This window comes from Equus asinus, chromosome X (assembly GCF_041296235.1).
Source record: "Equus asinus isolate D_3611 breed Donkey chromosome X, EquAss-T2T_v2, whole genome shotgun sequence".
Classification (NCBI taxonomy): Eukaryota; Metazoa; Chordata; class Mammalia; order Perissodactyla; family Equidae; genus Equus; species Equus asinus.
The window spans coordinates 52,070,517-52,091,573 of NC_091820.1; the positions used below are offsets into that span (position 1 = coordinate 52,070,517).

A 21,057-nucleotide genomic window follows, 5' to 3' on the forward strand; every position below is an offset into this window, starting at 1 on the left:
GTGACTTCTTGTTGCCCATCTAATGGCATTGTCTTCTTCCCTTGGGTTCCACGACACCATTTCATACCTCTCCTACTAGAGCAGAACTCTAGTAAAACTCACCTTCCAAAGGGGATTGCATGGTTGTAGGTGCTTCGGTTTTGGTCTTGAGTATCTTTGAAGAGTCTGAAAGGAAAAGCAAGCCCAGTCAAGGGCTCTGGCACACTTGAGTGAACGGTTGACTGTCCTAGGGAAATTGAGAAGTAAGTGAAGTGTTGGACCTATATCAACACTTCTCTCGTGTTACTGGAAAGTTGTGTGTTACTTGTTCTTCATTCACATCATTATAAGGCAGGATTGTTAACCCAGGGTTCACAGACTCCCAATGAATGTATAGCCAGATTTCAGAGGATCTTTCAACTCAGATGGCAAAAACGTATTTTGTCCTCACTAACTTTTAACTGAAATTTAGCTATTCATTCTCTTGAGAGGGACTTTGGAAGTATAAAGAAGGTGACTGTGGGTAATTTCAGTGGAAATGGTAGAGCAATGACTTCCAAATATTCAAGTCTTCACTAAAGCAATGAAATAACTAGCAAGATTTTTCATAATCGAGTTTTTTTTCAGAATTTGGGAAATTAGTCAAAGATTTGTGGAAGAAAAACACCCTAGTCTTGTTAAGATCAGCAGTTTTGTGGCATGTTAACTCACCTAGCCCCATCATCCCTCCCCAGGCCTGTAGTAACCTTGAAAATAAACTCCATTCCAGGTACTGGAGTAAGCAGAACAGATTTAATTCCCAAGCAATTGTCATTATTTGACCTGTGTGGAGGTTCCCTGAAAGACCTGACTCAAAAGGCTTGTCTTTATTAGTCACTCAGTGCTAAAACTTTCCTTGGGGAGGGGGGAGTATTTGTCACATCACTGCCTGAGGCAATGGATAACAGTTGAGGGAAACATGAGACTAACCAAAAATTTAAAAGGAAAAAATGAGGAATGAGATGTCCATAGGGACTTTGAAAAGCTCTGACACATTTTTAGGAATCTAGAAGGCCACAGACATGCATAGGGCTGTATACACGCTCAGGAAAGACATGAGAAGGTAATAATCTCTTACCTCTGGCTAGCCTTGAGGCTTTGTATAAGCATGAAGTGAAGGCTATGGCACAGTTATAAACTGCCTGGGTGAGTGTTGAAGACATATTTCTACAGGCAACAGATCCCTTTAGTAAAGACTGAGAGATTTATTGGTTCTCAGTATTTAAGAAAATCCCTATTCAACCATTAACTAGCCACTAAGTTAACAAAGTAGGGACTTCAAGTGGCCATCTATGACAAAGAATACAGAAGACTATACAAAATTAGTTCAGAAAAGTCACTAAACAAATGACAACTAGTACAACAAGCATTGCCAACAAGCCCTAGAGAGAGAGAAGGAAAGTTAGATCTCCAGAGTTGCCAAATTATATTATTTAAAAAGTCCAGAGGCCATCCTTGTTGCACAGTGCTTAACTTCATACATTCCTTTTCAGTGGCCTGGGGTTCACCAGTTCAGATCCTGGGTGTGGACCTATGCACTGTTTGTCAAGCCATGCTGTGGTAGGTGTCCCACATAGAATAGAGGAAGATGGGCATGGATGTTAGCACAGGGCCAGTCTTCCTCAGCAAAAAAGAGGAGGATTGCCAGAAGATGTTAGCTCAGGGCTAATCTTCCTCAAAAAAAAAAAAGTCCAGTTTTCAACAAAAATATGAGATATGCAAAGAAATTAGAAAGTATAGCCCATAAACACATAAAAAAGCAATGAATAGAAACTGTCCTTGAGGAAACACAGATATTGGACTTACTAGATAAAGATTTTAAATCAATTATTTTAAATATGTTCAAGAAACTAAAGGAAAACATGTCTAAAGAACTAAGAGAGTGAGGATAATTCAAACCAAATAGAGAATGTTGATAAAGAGACAGAAATTATAAAACAGGAACCAACTAGAAATACTGGAGACGAAAAGTACAATAACTGAAAAGAAAAATCACTAGAGGGAAGAAAAATTCACTAGAGCAGATTTAAGCAAGCAAAAGAATCAGTAAATGTGAAGATATGACAATTGAAATTAGCCAATTAGAGGAACAGAAAGGAAAATGAATAAAGAAAAATGATCAGCACCTCAGAGACCTGTGGGACACCATCAAGTGTACCACCATATATGTAATGAGAGTCCTAGAAGGAGAGGATAGAGAAGAGCAGACAGAATAATTGAAGAAATAATGTCAAAAAACATTCCAACATAGTGAAAATCATTAACCTGCAAGTACAAGAAGCTCAATGAATCCCAAGTAAGAAAAATTTAAAAATATCCACATCTGGACATGTAATCAAAAGCAAAAGTCAAAGAGAGAATTTTGAAAGCAGTGAGAGAGAAGCAAGTCATCATGTACAAGGAATTCTTAGATTAATAGCTGATTTCTCATTGGAAACAATAGAAGCCATAAGGCAGTGAGATGACAATTCAAAGTACTGAAACAAATTCCTACCAAATAAGAATTTTCTATTTAGCAAACGTCCAAAAATGAAGGAGAAATTAAGGCATTCCAAAATAAACAATAACAAGGAGAGTTTGTCAGCAGTAGATATGCTCTATCAGAAATCTTAAAAGGAATTCTTCAGACTGAAATGAAAAGACTCTAGAGAATAACTTGAATCAATGTGAAGAAATAAAGCACCAGTAAAGATAACTACATCTGTAAACATAGAGAGTACAAATGCATCTTTTGTTTGTAACTCCCTTTCTTGTACTTGGTTAGAAAGACAACTACATAAATCAATAATTATAAGTCTATGTTGATGTGATTATAATGTGTAAAGATGCATTTTGTTACAATAACAGCATAAAGGAGGGGAAATGGAGCTATATAGAAATAAAATTTTTATATACTATTGAAATTCAGTTGGTATGAATCCTTACTAGATTTCAGTAAATTAAGGATCAGGGGCCAGCCCATGGCCAAGTGGTTAAGTTTGCACGCTCCACTTCGGTGGCCTGGGGTTTCACCAGTTTGGATCCCTGGAACAGACATGACACCACTCGTCAGGCCATGCTGAGGCGGCATCCCACACAGCATAGCCAGAGGCACTCACAACTAGAATACACAACTATGTATTTGGGGGCTTTGGGGAGAAGAAAAACATAATTGGCAACAGTTCTTAGCTCAGGTGCCAATCTTTAAAAAAAAAAAAATCAATCATAATCACAAGGGCAAACACCAAGAAAATAACTAAAACATACAGTAGAAGAAATAACAAAAGAATTACGTGGTACATGAGAAAATATCCATTTAACACCAAAGACAACAGTAATGAAGCAACAGAGTAATAAGAGAGAAAAAATATATAGAAAAACAATAGCAAATTGGCAGACATAAATCCTCCCTTATGAGCAATTATATTAAATGTAAATAGATTAAGTTCTCAAATTTAAAGGCAGAGATTTGCAGAATGGATATGAAAACATAATTCAACTACATGCTAGGTATACTTAGGCTTCAAAGATAACAAATAGTTTGAAAGTTTAAGGATATAAAAAGGTATACCATGCAAATAGTAACCCAAATGACCTGGAGTGGCTATACTAATATCCCACAAAATAGACTTAAAGAGAAAATTATTACTGGAGACAAAGAAAGACATTTTATAATTATAAAAGCATCAATACATCAAGAAGATACTACAATTTTAAACATACAGTCTCCTAACAGTAGAACCCCAAAATGCATAAAATAAAAAATGGCAGCATTTTAGGGAGAAATAGATCATTTAACAATAATGATTTGAGACTTCAATACTCCAATTTCAATTATTGATAGAACAACTAGACAAAAAATTATCAAGGAAACTTAAGACTTGAACACCACTGCCAACAAAATGGACATAGTAGACATATACATAACACTCCACACAAGGGTGGCAGATTACATATCCTTCTCATGTACATATGGAAAATTATCCAGAATAGACCATATGTTAGGCTATAAAATAACACTATGTAAATTTGAAACAATTGAAATAATGTAAATTGTGTTCTCCAACCACAATGAAATGAGACTAGAAATACATAACAGAAGGAAATTAGGGAAATTCACAAATACGTGGAAATCAAACAACTCCTAAATAATCAATGGGTTAAATAAGAAATCATTAGGAAATTAGGAAATACTTTGAGATAAAAACACAGCATACCAAAACTTATTGAATGCAGTAAAGGCAATGCTCAGGGGAAAATTATAGCTGTAAATACCTACTCCAAAAGGTAAAAAAGATCTCAAATCAATAGCCCACTCTTTTACCTTAAAAAGAAAACTAGAAAGAGAAGAGCAAACTAAACAGAAAACAAACAGAAGGACGAAAATAAAGATTTAGCAGAGATAAATGAAATAGTAAATAGAAATCAATAGAGAAAGTCAACAAAACCATAATTTCGTTATGGGGAAAGATCAATGTAATTGACCATCCTTTAGCTAGACCAACCCAGGAAAAAAAAAAGACAATTAAAATTACCAAAGTCTTTAATGAAAGATGAGACATTCCTATTTACCTTGTAGAAATAAAAAGAATTATAAGGGAATACTATGAACAACTGTAAGACAATAATTAGCTAAGATGTAAAAGACAAATTTGTAGAAATTCACAAACTACTGAAATTAACTGAAGAAGAAATAGAAATCTGTCTAAGCAGAGCTTCAACAAGTCAAAAGATTGGATTGCTAATCAAACAACTTCCCTCTAAGTAAAGGCTACACCCAGGTGGCTTCACTGGTGAATTCTACCAAGGATTTAAAAAACTTCATACCAATTTTGTACTAATTCTTTCCAAAAAATAGGTGAGGTAACACTTCCCAACTCAGTACATGAGACCCGTATTATCCTTATACAAAAGCAGATAAAGACATCAAAAGGAAAGAAAACTAAGAACCAATATCCCTTATGAATATAGACACAAAAGTCCTTAACAAAATACTAGCATACCAAATCCAGCAACACGTTAAAAAGATTATGCACCCATGACCAAGTAGAGTTTATCCCAGGAATGCAAGATTGGTTCAACATAAGAAAATGAATCAATGTAATACACTATTAATAGAATAAAGGAGACAAAAAGAATACTATCATCTCAATAGATACAGAAAATGCACTGGACACAATCTAACACCCTTTCATTATAAAAACACTCAAGAAACTGGGAATAAAGCGAAGTTTCTCAGCCTGATAAACAGCATATACCAAAAACCCACAGCTAATATCATACTTAATGGTGAAAGACAGAATCCTTTTCCTGTAAGATCAGAAACTATATAAAGATGTCCACTCTTGCCATGCCTATTCACCATTGTACTGTAGTTATTAGCCAAACCAATTATGCCAGCAAAAGAAATAAATAGCATCCAGATTGGAAAGTAAGAAGCAAAATTAGTTCTATTTTAAGATGACATAACAATATATAGAAAATTCTAAAGAATCCATAAAACAATGATCAGAGCTAATGAGTTTAACAAAGTTATAGGATATAAGATCAATATATAAATATCAGTTGTATTTCTCTACACTAGTGATAAACAATCCAAAAATGAAATTTTGAAAATAATTATGTTATACTAGCACCAAAAATAATAAAATACTTAGAAACCAATTTAACTAAAGAAGTGCAAGACTTGTACACTGAAAACTACAAGACATTGTTGAAAGAAGACCTAAATAACTGGAAAGACATCTCATGTTCATGGGTTGAAAGACTTAATATTGTTAAGATGGCAATACTGTCAAAAGCAATCTATAGAATCAACTCAATTACTATCAAAATCTCAATGACTTATATGCGGAAATGGAAAAGAAGATTCTAAATAGATCAATATAGATTTCTATGGAATTGTAAAGGATCTCGAATAGCCAAAACAATCTCGAAAGACAAAAAAATTGGTGGACTCATAATTACTAATTTCAAAACTTACTACAAAGCTATGGAAATCAAAACAGTGTAACAGTCAAAATATAATATCATTGAGAGTTCAGAAATAAATCCGTGTATCTTTGGTCATTGATATTTGACAAGAGTGTCAAGATCATTCAATGAGAAAGCATGTTTTCTTCAACCAATGATGTTGGAACAATTGGATAGCAAATGAATAAAATTGAGCCCCTACCTCATGCCATACACAAAAATTAACTCAAAATGGATCAAAGACCTAAACGCAAGAGTTAAAACTATAAAACTCTTCAAAGAAAACAAGAGTAAAGCTTCATGACCTTGAGTTTGGTAGTGGATTCTTAGTTATGATACCAAAAGCACAAGCATCAAAAGAAAAAATAGATAAGTTGGACATCATCAAAATTAAAACCTTTGTACATCAAAGGACACTATCAAGAAAGCGAAAGGTGAGGCCAGCCCAGCAGTGTAGTGATTAAGTTCGTGTGCTCTTGTTTGGGGCCCAGAGTTTGTGGGTTCAAATCCCTGGCACGGACCTATGCACCACTCATCAAGATACGCTGAGGCAGCGTCCCACATACAAAAAAATAGAGAAAGATTGTCATGGATGTCAGCTCAGCGACAATCTTCCTCAAGCAAAAAGAGGAAGGATTCACAACAGATGTTGGATCAGGGCCAATCTTCCTTACCAATAAAAAGAAAGTGAAAGGCAACTTATAGAATGGGAGGAAATATTTCCAAATAATGCATCTGAAAAGGGTCTAGTATTTAGAATATATAAAGAATTCTTACAACTCAACAATAAAAAGGCAAACAACCAAATTTAAAAATGTACAACGTATTTGAATAAGCAGTTCTCCAAAGAAGAAAGACAAATGGACAATAAACATATGAAAAGATACTCAACATTATTAGTCATTAAGGACATACAAATTGTAACCACAACGAGATACCACTTGACACTCTCTGTGTGCAATAATTTAAAAAATAAAATAGAAAATAACAAGTTGGTGAGGATGTGGAGAAATTACAACCCTCATACATTGCTTGTGGGAATGTAAAATAATGCAGCTAGATTGGGAAAGAGTTTGGAAGTTACTCAAAAAGTTAAACATAGTGACTATATGACCCAGTAATTCCACTCTTAGCCGTATATCCAAGAGAATTGAAAATGTATGTCCACAGGAAAACTTTCACATGATTGCTCATAGAAGCATTACTCAGAATAGCCAAAAATTAAAAACAACTCAAATGCCCATCGACTGATGAATGGTTAATAACGTGTTATATCCATGCAATGGAATATTATTTTGCAATAAAAATAATGAAATAGTGATACATGCTATGGCATGGATGAATTTTGGAAACACGCTAAGTGAAAGAAACCAGACACAAAAAGTCAAATATTCTATGGTTCAATTTATATGAAACATCCAGAATAGGTAAATTCATAGAGACAGAAAGCAGATTACTCATTTCTAGGGGCTGGGGGAATGGGAAACTGAGAGTGACTGCTTAAGGGGTACAGAATTTCCTTTTGGGATGATTAAAATATGCTGGAATTAGATAATGGTGATGGTTGCACAGCCATATGAACCACTAAACTGTATACTTTAAAATCTTGAATTTTATAGTATGTGAAGTATATTTCAACAAAAAAGATGTCAGTGAAAGATTAATAGAATTTCGTTAGGTTAAGAAAGAGGAAGAACATTGTAGGCAGAGGAAACAGCATTTTATGTTTCAGATGTGGAGAGGCATGTTAGATGATAAGGCTGGATACATAGACTGGGGACAGACTAAGGGAGTTTAGGCTTTGTTCTTTGATAGAAGGGTCCATGGGGAGTAACAGAAAATTTCTGAGGAAGGAAGTAAACACTGCCCAATCTAAGTTTGAGAAAAATAATTCTGACAACAGCGTGGTGGAGGTTTTGAAGGTTAGGGAGTGGCATATATTGTCCACTCATTGACAAACATTCATTAAATGTCTCCTATGCACTAGGCACTTTCCTGGACTATGGAGAACCAGTCATGGATTTTATATCTAGTGATATAAAATAGATATTCAATAAATGCTGAATAAGTTGATGGTTTGGTGAGGATTGATGGACATGTGGAGATCATTTAAAAGGCTATTGAAATTGTTCAGGAAAAAAGATGATGAAGCTATGAGGGTCTGGGGAAAAAAGCTAAGAGCATAACAAGAGTTGATTCAGTAGTTGAATTCACAGTACTCGATGATTTTGATGATTGGCAGGTGAAGAAGAGGGAGGAGTCAAAAATATTGCTGAATCTTCTAACAGCTTTGAAGAGCTGGATTAGTGAGTAAAAGGTAAGTTCAGTTTTAGACAAGCAATATTAGAAGTGAAGCTGTCCAGAGGTAACTAGACATTTAGATCTAACACTCAAGAGGGAAATTAGGAATAAAATTATTGACTTGAGAGTACTCAGCCTAGAGGCCTTATTTGAAACCACAGAAGTGAATAAAATCATCTGATAAAATGCTATAGAGCTACAGGAAGAGAGCAATGAGAACTAAGTCTTTGAGAACATTTAAAATCATGGGATGAATGAAGGAAGAGCCAGCAAAGGGGTCTGAGAAGGATGAGTCAGATAGGTCTTAGGAGAGCCCAGAGATAATAGTGGTGTTGATACTAGTGGTTGAAAGGGCTTTAAAGAGGAAGGAATGTTTAATAGGGTCAACTGCTACAGGGAAGTTGAGGAGGTCTTGGACTTTTGTGATGTGAAGGTCAGTGATGACTCCAGTGTACGAAGTTATGTTATAGTGAATTGGGAGGGACAGACAGGGGAAACCACCTTCTTTAGAAGGTTGGTAGTGGCCATAGAAGAGATATGAGGTGGTGGATGGGGAGAAAGATTTTTAAAAATAACATATATGTTATTTACATATATATATATATATATATATATATATATAATAGGCTTGCATACATATATATATACAGACGTATTATACATACATGCATACATATATATTAGGCTTAATTAGAAGATAATTGGTGAAGCAGGAAGTTGGAGTAGCTGAGGTTAAGAGCTCAGGTGGAAGGCTTGCTGTGGAGAGAAGAAAGGCACATCTTACTCTGAGCCAAGGGGGAATGGGCAGGGAAATGTCAAGGCAGAGAGGGTAGTTGATAGAATTCACATCTGAGGGGGGTCTGGATCTTCTCAGAGAAGGAGAAGGTGACCTCATCTGGGAGCAGGGCTGGGAGCCTGAAATAAGGTGGAAAGTCTTCTAAACAGCCGCTATAAGGAATGGCACAAAGATAAGCAAATTGATTGGCAAACAGCATGGGGACAGGCAGTGGCTGTCACAGAGCACGGAACTGAAATGGGAAGAATGCACCTCTGTGCTGTTTTTGTGAGCAGAGCTCAGCAGTCCAAGAGCATGGGCCAAGTCATGGCATACAGGGCTATCCCAGAACTGAGGAACAACAAAGAGGATGAGGTGGAGGGATGAGGGGCTAAGAGCTATGTCGAGTAGAAATGAAAAGGAGACCAGACTTATGGGACCAAGTTGAGGTGGAGAAGGAGGCAGGTAGAGAAAGCCAAGAGAGAGTAGCTTGACTCAGAGAGCAGGGAAGGGTGGAAGGCTGAGAATTGACTTCTCTGGGCCCCAGTTTCTTTACCTGTCAGTAGAGGGCAATGGTGAGCACTGCCTAAGAGTTTAGTTGCCTGTAAGACTGGACTGTGATACGGGTTAGGTTGATTTATTATGGGCAAGGTCCTGTCCAGAAGGGCTAGGAACTAACTCATGGAAAGGTGAGAATGTTCAACTTGTCCCTCTATGAAGTACACATTTCTCGGACTTTCTGGTTATGCCTTGCTCTCTCTGCTTGACCAGATTGTCAATTCTCAGAGAGTTGCACCAGTGTCCACATAATTCCCTCAGAGTGAGTTTGCCCTTGTTCCTCAAAAACTATCAGACCAAAATGTACAGCACATACATCCTCACCACAATTCAATTTTGGGGAGCACATCTCTCCAGGCAAACACAAGAGTCTCAAACCAACCTCACTTTCCTAACCCAAGTGGTGAGAGCCAGTTTGCTCACTTTCCTTATGTAGAAGTACTCTCAGAGGATAGTAACTTTCAGGTGGCTCTGAGGATAATTCCCTAGAATCAATTCCAAACACGTTTAGGCAATGGCAGCCTTGTTGGAATAAGTGGCTTCCTTTCCAAGGAGATGTGTTAGAAGGCAACAAGACTTATTTGGACATATCAGTACTGGGTTGTTCATTTAAACCCCAGCCTTCATTCTTTAAGTACATGGTTTTTAGTGCTCCCAGGATAATGCTGTAGGAAATAGCCAAACCTTGATTAACCAGAGTCAATCTTCATCATGATCTCAACCAGAATCTGTATTTGGTTTTAGGAAGAAGGGAGGCAAATTTAAAGAAAGTATACAGAGATCTGGGCTTATTTCATAAAGCAAAACAAAACATAATCAAACAACAAAAAACTTCACCAAACAAAACAAAACAAAAACAAAGAGAGAAAACAAATAAAAAGGATTTCAAAGGGTTCCCAGAGCTAGTACAGATTCAGCCATGACAAACCATCAGACATAGCAGAAAGAGCATGAAATCTGAGTGCAAATCCCAACTTAAACTTTCTAGCTCCAAGACCTGGGTGAGTAGATTTCCCTTTATGACTCTCAGTTTTCTCTTTTGTAAAAAGAGGTTAATGATAACCTATCTCATGAGATAGTTGTGGAATTTAATGAGAAGATGTGTGTCGAGTGCTTGTGCATTTTCTCTGGCAAATACTAGGTACCTAGTAAGTGTCACTTTTCCTTTTACCATCTTTGTCTACTTAATCTACAACATGACAGGCATTGTTCGCAATCCAGACTTTTTATTTCTTTGTGATTGTACAAGCCAGGACTCAACCCCTAAACCTGTCTTCTCTGGAATAAGGACACTATACTGAGGTATCTCTGGTACAGTGTGATCTGTTGAAATACTCACCAGGAGAGAGGGTTGCTCACCTTTGACCACAAGCTTCACAATGTCACTGCGCTGCTCAGAGCCCACCCGGCCCTTAGCAGTACAGAAATAGGAGCCTGAGTTGGCCACCACTGCAGGCTTGAAGAGTAAGGTACTCAAGGCTGCTACTTTGATGGGTTCTTGGTTGTTAATCTGTTCCTTGTACCAAACATAACTGATGGGAGGAGAACCACGAGCTTGGCACTGAAGGCTAATCCTCATTCCTTGGGGCACTGTGAAGCCATAGCCACTGCCAGTTGTCACTGTGGGCTTGGAAACAGAGACTGCAAAGACAAGAGAGGAGGGTCTGGGAAGTTATAAGGATATGGGAACACAAGTCTGAGTCACTCTTGTTGGGTATAGGGTTATGTATATATCTGCAAAGGGAACTAAAATAGACTCAAGACTCAGGAAGGAAGAAGGGAATAGAACAATGTAAATAAAATACCATCCTTTGGAAGATTAGGTACTGTTTTGTATTATCTGGGGTTTTGGATTATCTATGGTTAAAAATAAACTGACTTTAAAAAAGTAATATAGTTTTTTTAGGCTCAATTAGAGTTTTTGGACTATCTGCAGTTTTAGATTACCAGGGCCAGATCTTTGTAAAATTGTCAAGCCAGCAAAGCTTATCTTGTTTAACCTCTGCATCCCTTTCCCCAGAGCTTCTCTGTCAGCTATTGACTCTCCAATATCTTGATAATACATACTCATTTTTATGAGTTTTAAGACCCAGAGCCCAAGGAGGGCAACCAGGCTATGGATGCTGGAATTTATTGGACACTTGAATGAGTAGATATTTGAATGCCAGGAACCCTTCTCGAGACTTAAATTCTGCCATGAGAGTGATGATTCTGAGGATCCTCTGTCTGACCACTTCCTCTGATTAGTATATGTAACTGCAAAGAGATTGTGTACAGGTAAACAAAGGTCTCTGGGTTTCTCAGGATTTTCTAGGATTACAGTCCTCTATCAGATCTTTGCCTATCAGTGCTTTCCTACCCCTATAGTGACTCACGTTTCTGGACACGGAGCTCAATGATCTTATCTCTCACTACTTGGTTGCCATCAGGGTTATGCCAAGTGACTTCACACATGTAGTGGCTCCGGTCATCCATCTCCAGAGTATTCAGTTGGAGGGAAACATCTCCTGGAACTCCATGGTTCACATGCAGGCGGCCCCGGTACTTTGCTTGTTGGATATGGTCTCCAGAGGAGTCACGTAGGAAGATGGTGACTGGGTCTGAACCACGTTGTACCAACCACTTTACCAAGACTTGAGTGTAACCTTGCAGAGGACTATAGGTGCAGGGAATATTCACATCCCCTTTCCAAGGCCCTGTCACACTCTCAGGTGCTTCCAGGATGGGAAGACCTAAAGAGGGGGAACAGAGGAAGAAAGTAGACATAGACGGTACACTCACCTGGGAGCTAGGGTGGCAGTGGCAGGCCTCACTAGGCTTCTGAAAAACACTGCTTAACTTTCCTTCCATCATACTTTCAGATTCCCTGTGCCATTTTGTTCTCTGCCAGCATTCCCAACAATCAGAACCAGACCTCAGAAGGAAAGCCCTCAACATTTTTAGCTCTTGTGAATTTCAAGTCCTTTTCCAGTCACTGCATTGCTGTGAGGTGACCCTGGGTAAGTCACCTTCCACTATGGAGGACCCATTTTATTCATCTATAATGTAGAAAGTTTGGATGGAATGATCTCTAAGGGTTCTTCAAACTCTGACTCATGGTTCTGTAAGTCAATGAAAATAACTTCTTTCAACATTTTCCAAAAGAGATGTGGGAACAAATGCTGAGCAGTTGAGTCTGGGCTATTTTATTGTATGTAATTATGTACCCAGAAAAATGTGGGGGCTGCAGGGCTCAGAAAGAAAGGGCCAGCTGCACTGCTTAGTCCCTGTTGCTCCCTCAGAAAGCCTCAGTGATTGAGTCCTCAACCCTAAGCTCTTCTCCGGAAAAGAGGAAGGAGGCAGATAAAGAGCAATTCGAGGGTGGAAACTTGTGTGAGATGCATTCTTGTTTAAAAAAATCATCAGTTATTTTTAAGTTTGAAACCTGCACTTTGTAAGTGTTTTTTCTCTTTTCAATTTCTCTCCTTTCTTTGATTATTTCTCTTTTTGTTTCTCTTAGTTGTCAGCAAAATTATACTGAAAAATTCTATCTTGAGGAAGAATGGAAAGGAAAAGATCTGGAGAGAAAAAGGATCTGAGTAAAATCCTAGAGCTGGCTGTGGTAGGGATGGTGGTAAGACCGAAAGAAGATTGCTCCTTGGCATGCTTGGATGGGAAACCAGGGGGGAAAATGTTGAGGATGTTGAGAGAGTCATCACCTTATATAAGAAATTTCCATCTATGAGCTCATATTTTGAGGGTTTTGTGTATTATTCAACTGGGGCCAGGAGTGAAGGATTGTTTAGTTAAAAAATATCTTTATGCGTCTCCTAGGAAAGGTGGTTTCAAAGTGTAAGCTATTACTGAATAAAAGAATTTTGTGTAGCCCAGGATTCCCAGGTTTCAGTCAAAAAGATGTAAAGTGAGGTGGAAGAATGCTTTCTAGCTCCCAGAATGTATTGCCAAATACCAGGACTTCTATCAATGGGGAGACTATAGTCAAACTTCTGGCCTGTGCCTTCACCAGGGACTCTTAGAACATCACCAGCATATTTTGGCAAAGATAAAGCCTTGAGTAGAAAAGAATAAATCAACATGAATCCATGTCACTAAATCCACCACTTTCTGGAGAGCTTCAGATTGGGCAGGGAGCAGAAATTAGACCCACAAATGGGGGGATAATAGGGCCAGATTTTGGTTTGCTCTAAAAATGAACTTTATAATTAATCAGAGCTGACTATTGATGGACTAAGCTGTCTAGGAGAAGTTCTGAGCTTTGTTTAGGTCTTGGACAGCATTACCCTTTAAAGTCTCTTCCAATCCTAGGTGTTTCAGTGTTAATAGACTGTACTGGAAACAGAAGTTAAATAATTACACGATCTAGCTAGTGGCAAACTTTCACCAGATAGTGAGTTTCACTGTGCTATTGATAGTTCATGTCTCCATATGCATGCAGATAAAGCTTATAATTATCATGGAAACACATGCCCATACGTATGTTTGGTAATTTGCAAGCACAAACATACCAGCCTTAGCTCGACGAACACCATGTAAGCCTTTCAGTTTAATGTTCTCTTTCCCACTAATTTTCCTCCAACCCTCCCATATCTCCCTCCTCTCCTTTGATAAGAATTCTCATACTCCCCTCCTGGCCAATAAAGCAGCATTCTGCTGTGAGGACATCTGGAGCAGCTGAAAATGCCTTCATCTATGCATATGTATATCTTCCCTCTTATCTTAAAAGAGCTGCCAGGTCTGCCTCACATTACCCTTCCTGAGAAATTCCTGGGGATTCTTACATAGCCCACTCTGATCTTTCCAGAACATGAACAGCCAATCCCAATTTTCCAATCTCAAAAGTCACTTCTAGAAGTAGATCAGGCTTGACTCCTCCATCCAAGAATAGGGGCATGGGACAGAGTTAGTAACTAGACCTCCAAGAATGGTATTTTTTTCCCTTTTTACTTTTTTTTCTTCCCCTCTCCTTCCTTCCTCCTTTCTTCCTTCTACCTATCCTTCCATCTTACTCCTCTTCCTCCTCCTCCTTCTTCTTTTTCTTCTCTCCTCTTCCTCTTCCTTCTTCATTAGTAGCATAAAGAGAAAATGTATGATAGGCACAGGGCATCACACAAAAGAGAACATTGTATTGTTCCTCATGTACTCTGATCACCAAAGTGAAGGTAATTTCAGTAGCATTGACTTACACCTTCCAACTATCCCTGTGTTTCTCAGAGAGCCTAGAGGAACACTGACTGAGTAGGAGCACCTAGTGAGATCAAGAGAGTGGTAAAGGACTCCATGATGTAGTAAGAAGGATAATACAAATCTAAATCCAAAGTCTGCCTGACTGTATATCTGAGCTTCAGGTCATTATCAATAAAATGGAGACAATAATAAACCTTCCATAGAGGGTTATTGTGAAGATCAAATGAGCTCATAAGTGTGAAAGCATCTAGCATAGAGGCTGGCCTTCAGTAGGTGCTGGATAAATGCCAATCTTGCCCCACTCCTCAAGAGAAAATTCCCATATTTGTATTCATTCTTCTTATCCTGTAGAGTCCCTCAATATGCCTTCCCCAGGGTAGACAGATTCATTAAGTTGTATTATAATCAGTCAGCTTTAATAATGACCTGAAGGAAAAATTAGCATGTGAGAAAGCAAGGAGCTAACCTTCCCAGCCTGATGGTTATGGGCAGGTAATCTGCCATCTCTGGATTGTAGGGCAGCCAGAGAGGGCAATGTAGCCTGTACCTCCAGCAACAGGGCTGGCTTGGCAGCCAATGTGAAATATTGGGTAAATTAAGCAATACTCTTGACTTTCCTGGAAGATTGGGTAGGGAAAATCAATTTCAGGAAAGCCCCACCTCCTTGGGGGGATGCTCTGCCCATTATGGACCCATGAAAACAACCAAATGGTGAAGTACTTGGTACAGCAGGGCTGGAACGTACTTTAAAAATGACTTAGTTGCATTATCTCATGATATATATGAGCAAGCTGAGGCCCAGAGAGAGAAAGATGCTTATCCAAAGTCACACATAGCAGGAGCAGAACTAGGCCTGGAGGCCTAGAATAAAGGTTTTCAGATGCTACACTGCTTTCTTACCTTCTTAGCTTATTAAACCACTAGCCACTGAAACTGAAACCGGCAAACCATTACCTGGGCCTACTTGACACGGTTTAAGGGATGTTATCCTAAGGCTGAATAATATCTCTCTGAATGCCTGGAAAAGAATTCTCCCATATGCTGGCTACTATCTGAAAAGCCTTTCCAAGAATTTCAGAGCCTTGCTCTTTTCCCACAGGGAAGGATTGAATTTCCTTCAAATATTGCCCTTCTTTAAGAGAAAGACGAGGGCTGGCCATTGATTCAAGAGGCTTTGTTGATAAAGAGTCTGACTTGAGAAAGAGAGGACAGTCCTGTGGTTTACTCTGGTCCTGGGACCTGGCCTTAGGAAAGCAAAGGTCTGAGGCCTGTGTGACGGTCCTAAAGAAACGAAAGGCCTAGTTTTCTGGGTGTGGGCCCTTTTATAGGAGCCGTTCTGGGTCCCTTTTTGAATCTTTTTCCTCCCACCATCAGACAGAGGGTGAGAGCTTCTCATGAACCCACACTCCTGTGTCTGGCCTCTGTCTCTTTCTTGGGCTGCTTCCTGGATAGAGGATTAGCTTAGATAATAGGTGTTTATGTTTACAATGTTTATAAAATGCAAATGTTAGGACTTATTTTTATTATGCTTATTTCAACATGTGTCTTAGATCTGATAGCTGATTCTGGTTGCTAGAGGCTTTTTAGAAGTGAAGCCACAATCCTGCAGAGCTGTCCAGCTGGCAGAGCCCTTTATGGCCAGCCAAGCTGATCTCCTCACTGTACAGATGAGTTGGGGACACTGAGATCCAGGGAGAGGGAAGGTGTTACTGGCCATTCAGTGTGTCTTGAGCCTTAAGTCTATAATGTAAGACCCTCCACACAAATGGTGTAAAAGGCCTTACAGGCTGGGGAGGGAACAATACACATGTGAGTGCTCACATGCACACACATGATTCAAACTTAACATTTACAAAATGTTCCCCTGAGCCCCAATCCTGCCACTACAATTATCAGCTCAAACCAAAGGATATGGAAAAGATAGAGAAGCACACTCTTAAACTTGTTAGAGAAGGAAAATCTTGTAGTTGTACAAAAACCACTCTTCTTAAGGAGCATTAATTCTGCCACTAATGCTTTGTGGCCTGGAGCAAATTCTTTTCTCTCTCAGGTGACTTAATTTAGTATCACTTTTAGCTTTGAGATTCTAGAATTTGATGGATCACAGAGCCTCAGGATGGAGCAGCCTAATCTGAGTCAGCTATGAAAAGCTGAGTTATTTATGACCACACAAAGGATATCAAGCTAACACCCATGCAGTCTCTCCCTCTAAGGATATGGAACAAGCAAGGGAGCAGTAAGAACCCCTTTGCCTTATCTTGGACCTCACTTAGCTATTACTCAGACTGTTTTCTAAAAGGCTATCTCAATTCTCAGGGGTATAAATGAGGATGAATGAAGACCTAAAGAAATAATGTTTCTATGGGATAGTCATATCTCTTTTAGGATATGTGTCCAGCATTAGGCTCCCACAGATAGCGCAGACAAACTGGGCCATTTCCACAAGGAAGTGAGTTACCCTAGGAGGTGGTAAGAAACCAACTCTTGTGAAGACCAGTTGAAGGAGCCAGGGTTGTTTAGCTTGGAGAAGATATGAGTCAAGGGGACATGATGTCTGTCCTTAGAACTCCAAAGTGCTATTGCAGCCTAGAAAGAGTAGATATGTTCTGCGTGTCTACAAGAAACAAAGTTGGATCCTTTGGATGGGAGCTACATGCAAGGAATTTGGTTTAATACAAGGAAGAACTTTCTAACAACTGGAACTGCCCCTGGGCAGACTAGATGGTCTGGGGAAATAATGAACTCTCAGTCACTGGAAGTATGTGAACAGATATTCTGAGCACTTGTCCATAACAGTGAAAGATGGGTCTAGGTTACTTTTAAGGTCCCACCTAGCTCTTAGACAACATTCCTTCTTTGGGGGCTGTATATCTTAACAGATATCAAAGCCTGGAACCAGAGAGATTAAGGTATAATGGTAGAATTTCAGGTGAAAGACAGCAGGTGGAAGAGTGACTTGGGTGGTATTGGGCATCTTCTTAATGTCCCTGAGATATGACAAGTACTAGAAAATCATGTGTATGTTTTCCAAGAGAGGATCCTTTTCAATTTCTACCTAAACTTATTCCTGGCTTCTTCAGCAGGCTTCAACTACCTCCCTCCCTTTTACCCAAAGCTGAGAGAGTAACAAGAGACAATTCTCACCTACTCAACAGAAATAGACTTTCCTCAGTAGGCATTCAATCCCAACCTCCCAGTCTTTTGCCTGTGCCAGTAGTGGCAACCAGGCCCCCACTTGCTGCCTTACCATAGGTGACCACCGTTAGGTGGCCCAGGAGTAGGAGGCCCAGTAAGAGCCCCATTAAAGCCAGTGCCACTTCTGTTCCTTCTTCCAGTCTCCTGCTGTCAAAGAAGCTTGAACTCCTGATGGCTGCCAGCGTCTGTGCCTGCTTATTTCCCTTCCTTCCCTATATCTCTCACTGGGACTCCTAGTCCTACCTCACATTCCCCTTCCTTCCCTATTTCAGCACAAGTCATGTGAAGCCCCCCCTCCCCCCGCCCCCTCGCTGCCTGGGGTTAGAGGTTCCAGGGTGAGTGAAGCAATTCTTCCCCCTGCTAGAATATTGATTTGACTTTCCCTGGAGCCAATAGGGCTTTCTGGTCTTTGATCTCCCATGTTGTGTTTATTTGGGATTTCCTCCACAAGACACAGATGTTGGGGGAGGGCGACATTTGGGATGTTCTAGTTCCTCCAGTATGGGGGTATTTTCCTTTCTGGTGGGCCCAGGGAGAAGATATCAACTCTGCTGGTCTATGCAATATTCAGCAGTCATAGTGTTAACACTCGCATGCTCAGGTTATGCAAATGAACAGACTGTTGGGGTGGGTGCTTGTGGGCTTTACAATATAAGATATTAAGTGTATAAAAGAGCTTTCTACACATCAATGCTTAAATAATTGCCAAGCTCATGGATAAGGCTGTTATGTAGGAATATACCCCCATAGTTTATATTGGGAAAGCACTTTGAATCACTTTCTTCAATAGCTTCACCTCTTTGATGGTAAGGGTTCCTACTAGTGCTCATAAGGGATCTATTATTTCTTTTAAGGTAAAGTTAAGTCTAGAATCCAGTGTACTTGCCCATTGACCTGATAGTACTATGCTCTATTAAGCTGAACATTTCAATGACTTTCCATTTGTACATACACCTAACATCTAAAAGAGTGACATTAAGCCTCCTAGAAAGCTTAATTCCTTTTCTTCACATGCCCCAGAGTGACTATAAATCCACCAGCAGTCTACCTCTAAGTTTGGCTCTGCTCACAGTCTACCAAAATTTGAAAATATAAACACTTTCAAAGGAGAAATACATCCAACAAATTCATACTGAAGTGCAAGTAACATTTAAGCTTGTCTTTCTTTTTAATTGGCAGGATAAGAAAGGCCTTGGTCGAGGGAGGGTTGAGCTTTGCAGAGAGGGAGGAGTTGGACGCCAAAGAGAGACATTATCTCCTCCACATGCTTGCCAAGGAGTAGTTACATACAGTTGATTTGGGGCTATGCAAGGGCTAAGAGGAGATTCCAGTATTTCAGGCTCTGGCATTATCACATGGAATTCTGTCAAGCCCCTCTACTTCTAAGATTCAAGTCCTCTTGTCTGGTTGTCCCTTTCTTTTTGGTTACTTCATTCAGTCCACCTCACTGGAACTTCTAGTCATTCTTTCTCATTGGGTCCTCACACAGGGAATCCTGAACTTTGGAGAACCCTAATTTTATGTTGTCTAAACAACACCCTACCACCACTACCACCATACACACATACACACACTCATACACACACACACATACATTCCCCCATACACTTTCTTGATAAAGAACTGTAAGCCCATGCCCCATTAAACTCACATCAGTGTCTGTCTGGCCTGATGATTGCATATTTTTTGAACTGCATCTTGCTTCTTGTTAGGACCTCCTGGATCTGAAGATAAAGAAATGTCCTGGGCAGCATGCACAACATTTCTCTGGGGAAGACTTCTAGTCCTTCAGTGGGCTCAGTAGCCATGTTGAGCAAAAGAGCATTGAAGAGGAAGTCAGGAAGCCCAGAGATGAGACTGACTCTGCATCTACTTCATTGTGAGACTTTGGTCAAGCTAAATCTCTCTAAACCTCAGCTTCCCCAATTGTGGCATGAGCACTGTTAGACTTGATGTTTATGTCTTTTTATATTTTTTAAATATCAAACTGCACTATACATACAATAAGAACTACAGCAATGATAGCTACTATTTCTTAATCCTTTACCCTTCCAGGCACTGTACTAAGCACTTTGGGTGGATTATTTCATTTGATACTTAGAACCCCTCGGATGGGTATTATTGTACTTACTCTTGTGTCTCTTTTGTTACTCTTTACTCCTTTACACTGCTTTTCTTTTGCTTCGTAGAACTCACCACTACTTTGCATATTGACTTACTGGTTTACTTGTTTGTTGTATGTCTCCGACTCTATGGGAGTGGAGACGTTCCCATAGAGTCCATCTTCATCCATGAAGGCAAGAAATTTTGTATTTCATGTTCACAGCCATATACTCAGTTCCTAGAACAGTGACTGATGTATAATAAATATTTTTAAATGAATGAATTAAATAAATCACCATTTTACAAATGAGTCTGAGGCCTAGAATAGTGAAATCGCTTACCTGTACAGAAGCTGCCTAGACAAGATCCAAACCCGTATCTGTGTGTCTCCAAAATTGATACTGTTAAGTGCCACACTATTCAGCTTCCTTCATATCTTTAATGAACACTTATATTTATAGACCCTCTCTGGATGCTGTACGAGAGAGAAGAAATGTAAGACATGATCTTTGGCTTATTGAGATTTTAGTATAGAGTTAAGATACACACATATGGTCACGCCAATGGGCTCGCACATAAATTTACACAGTGATACAAGGTTAATTATTAATTGAGCTTTAAACTTTGTGGTTAAGACAACTTCTAGTGAGTAGTGTGGAAAGATTTCAGAGAGGAAGTGATACAAACACTACCATCCATAGAATTCCTGCTCTGGGCTGGACACATTATCCCTAGGTGTTACCTTGCAAGGAAGACATTATGAATCCCTTTCTCTGGTAGAGGAAACTGAAGTCTAGAGACACCACAGGACCTGTCCACAGTCACACAGTTGGTAAGTGTCAGAAGGGAGATTTCCAATTCAAGCTGATCTGTTTCCAAAGACTGTGCCTTTCTTCTCCGTTCCCTAGGGCTATACTTGAACTAAGCCAAGAAGATGAGATTGAAGAGGAGAGGGGAGAGAGATGCATAGT

At 39.3% G+C, this 21,057-nt stretch overlaps 1 protein-coding gene across 8 annotated transcripts in view; it reads right to left on the minus strand.

Moving 5' to 3' along the window:
- VSIG4 (V-set and immunoglobulin domain containing 4) overlaps positions 1 to 18,258 on the minus strand; it is a 120,056-nt gene extending 101,798 nt beyond the window's left edge. For 4 of the 8 annotated variants that reach the window (XM_070502547.1, XM_070502543.1, XM_070502544.1 and 1 more), the window contains exons 1-4: positions 18,036 to 18,258; positions 11,980 to 12,336; positions 10,964 to 11,245; positions 103 to 165 (exon numbers count right to left, since the gene is read on the minus strand). In XM_070502547.1, coding sequence (XP_070358648.1) covers positions 103 to 165; positions 10,964 to 11,245; positions 11,980 to 12,336; positions 18,036 to 18,090 — 757 coding nt within the window. In that variant the 5' untranslated portion in view covers positions 18,091 to 18,258. The remainder of the gene's footprint in view (positions 1 to 102; positions 166 to 10,963; positions 11,246 to 11,979; positions 12,337 to 18,035) is intronic. The other 4 variants (XM_070502545.1, XM_070502546.1, XM_014830427.3 and 1 more) reach the window with 2 other exon arrangements.
- Positions 18,259 to 21,057: the final 2,799 nt, after the last annotated feature.